Consider the following 3279-nt stretch of genomic DNA (forward strand, 5'->3'; position numbering starts at 1 on the left):
ATTTTCTTTTGCATATTTTTTGGCATTAGAGCAAATTCCGAAGCTTGCCAAACTTTACACAAATGAGGAGCTCCCAAATGGGTTCCCAATAGTGGCAGGTTGAACGAAGTTGTTATATAAATTTTCTAGAGACAGATGGAACCGACTAAAGAAGTAACAAATTTTTGGAGATTTTCAATAACGTAGATGATGATGTAGATGTAATGTTCTAAATACGTACATAAGTATATATACACATACAAAATTCCAATAGTACATATATACCTTAATTTTACACTTTCAATAAATTATTGGACAATTTTTTCGGTATTCCCAATGAAGCTATTTAATTCCATTCCAGTTAACACAAATCCTCCTTGTGAAAAGGGTGTGTATGTGTCTCCTTGGAAAATAAAGGATTCTTTTTTAGTGACAGGAGATGTAGACTCCACACTAGCGAACATGCTCATGACCTTGTCTTGGAAGGATATAAACTCCTCATGTGACACCAGCTGAACTTGCGAGCCTAGCACCCCCTCGCGAAGGTCTTGGATCTACTCCCTTAGATCGTCTAAGCCCTTCTCCATGCCTTGCTCAATCAAGTCCACCTCTTCCCGGGTGTCTCCCATGGCTAGCTCCACCTTGACTAGCCTTGCCTCCATGTTGGCTATGGCATCAAGAGATTTATCCTTCCTGTCTCAGCCCCGTGCAGTAGGCTCGGTCTCCCTCCCACGGGTTTGCTCATTAGTCTCATCCACGTTGGAGCCCAACATGCTTCCTTTACTATGCCCGCTTCGTAGCCGTGCTCTGATACCACTTGTCATGGACTTAGTAGTTTCCTAAGCTTGTGTGGCACCTAGACAAGTTAAGACGCTTGATCTTGCTAAGTTAGCCTTGCTCCAACGCTTAGCTTGTCAGGCTAAGATGCTCACGACTTGGAAGTTTGAGAAGGCGTAGTAGGTAACTCTTAGATAATGGAAGCTCTTATTAACTCAAGGAAGCCTTTACAAGTGCTTTAAGGACTCACTTGCTTGGTTAGGAAGTGATTTGGGTGGTGCCTTGGCCAAATGAGGCCCTCATCTATTTATAGGTACCAATTGAACTCTCTGGAACCTTGGAGGGTTCCTTACAAATCAAGAAGATTCTAGAATACCCTACACAATTCTATGTACAACCCTATGTACAAGAGATCTCTAGAATTCTCTAGAAAGTCTTAGACTCCTCTCATGCCTTCCACCATAGTGTAGAGATGTGTGGACATCTCTAGGCATCTCTAAAACCTTCTATACTCTTCCCTTCAATGGCTTAGTGTAGATGGCTCCAGGAGTCTCTAGAAGCTTCATGGGCTCTATATAAACCCATGAGGAGGCTCATTTGAAGCATCCTGTGACATTAAGCATTACTTAAAAGTGCTCAAGTGCTCACAGGAGTCATTCAAGCATTGAAAGTAGATGCGCTCAAGCATTCATGGCCTAAACTATCCAGTTTCATAGTTTGCAAAGTTTCTAATCTTTATCTTTGGAAAATTGAAATTTTGAATCTAGTCCAAGTCCACTAGGTTTTCACCTACATATATAGTCATTACATTTCACATGAACCTGAAACTTTCAAAACAAGTTCCTTTCATTTTCGGGTTCGTGATAAAAAAATCACATCACATTAAGGTGTTGAAGAGTCCACTAAGGAGCATGATAGTACTACATCACCAATCTAAAGTTAAGTATAGATCTCAAAGTGTAAATCTCAACTATCAAGTAAATCTGTATACCTAATTTTTCATAATCAATTAATTAAAGTCTTAGGGTTTCTTATCCCATGGATACTGTATCCCCGAGATTTGGGAAAGATTTTGTGGTTGGTTTTCCTTATATTCAAGTATGATAGTGAATTATTGAATAATTGTCAATATGATTAACGAATTCTTAGAAAACGAAAATTTGTAACTTTTTGGGGTAAGTTTCCAATTCATCCATATAAAACTTTCATTGTCGTGTTAATTGTTTGTCCATATTATCATAGGTAGTTCAATGATGTAAGATCTTAAACTTCGATCCTTCGTCATAAATTGGCACATGAAATTTTCAGGTAAGAAAAAATTTGAAATTTTGAAAATTAAAAATTAAAAATAAAATAAAATAAATAAATAAACACGCTCACACACAAAAGTTTTCCCATACCTGCAACTCTGACCGCTTTCCGGATAGCATCAGTATAAATGTGGACGGAGAGTGAGTAAAGCGCAGCAGTCCTAATAACCACCCAAGGAACCCCCATTTCCTCAGCCATAGCAGCGGTGAACCACAAAAAGGCATCACTCACCAGGCAACTTATCTTCTTTCCGATCTCCGCCTCCGCCACTTCTATAGCATCGCGAAAGTTCCCGGGTGTCGCCTTCAAGAACAGCACGATGCGTTCCTGGTGGGTTGCTGAAAGCACGCGGTCCTCTGGCACGCCGTCTGCCACGTCATAGACTCTTAGTTTGGGAATACCGTGGGGATGTTGAGCAGAGAAGATGGTGCTGTGGGCCCTGGCAGTGTTGAATAAGGAGAAGATGGTGGTGGGTGCGGCACATGCTAATCGGCGCAGGAGTTTAAAGAGGTTAGCTGCATGGGTGGGGAACCCCAATACTGCAACATGCCTGTCCATGGAGCTCGCCGGTGATTTTGTGAGTTTTGGGGCAGTCGCAGTGATGGGGATGGCGAAGGGATACAGGGATACCCAGATATATTTGAAAACATACAAAAACAAGTTAAACTTTTGTTCTAAAACTAGTTTTCAAAACCTATTTTCATTTTTTAAAATAATTTTCTTTACCCAATAAAACTTTTAGGATTCATTTGACCATGTTTACTAAAACTTATTTTTTTAAATTGCTTTTTATTTTTTAATTTAAAAATAGTTTTTAAAAACAAATTTCAGAAAATATGATCAAAATGGTCCATATTTTCCTTTAAAAAAAAAAAGCTAGTAAACTAAAAACAGCTCTCACTTTTTCTCTAAAATTATTCTTTATTTTATTTTACTTTTAAAAATTGTTTTTTGATGATAATAGTCAAATAGTGTTAAAAAAAATAAAATAATTTTTATTTTTAGAAACAAAAAATTGTTTTTAAATCACATTACCAAAAAGACTCTTAATTTCTTCCATTGCTATGTTTCTCAAATTTCTTAAGATGTAAATTGAGGCATGTACAGTTATTGGGTTGGCCATTCATTTTCAACAGGGCCTTTGCAATTACTAACTTATTTTGCTAAGAGCAAAATACACCGGTAATTTGAGAACAAGAAATTTGTTTGGCC

General features: G+C 38.0%; 1 protein-coding gene across 1 annotated transcript; it reads right to left on the reverse strand.

The window, feature by feature from the left end:
• Positions 1–533: 533 nt before the first annotated feature.
• LOC104880797 (flavonol 3-O-glucosyltransferase-like) lies at positions 534–2625 on the reverse strand. The gene is made up of 2 exons (XM_059740575.1): positions 2157–2625; positions 534–646 (listed from the first exon to the last, which is right to left on the reverse strand). Exons 1-2 carry the CDS (start codon positions 2623–2625, stop codon positions 534–536), a joined length of 582 nt encoding a protein of 193 aa, XP_059596558.1.
• Between the last annotated feature and the right edge of the window lie 654 nt (positions 2626–3279).

The sequence above is a fragment of the Vitis vinifera genome, chromosome 11 (genome assembly GCF_030704535.1).
Source record: "Vitis vinifera cultivar Pinot Noir 40024 chromosome 11, ASM3070453v1".
Lineage (NCBI taxonomy): Eukaryota > Viridiplantae > Streptophyta > Magnoliopsida > Vitales > Vitaceae > Vitis > Vitis vinifera.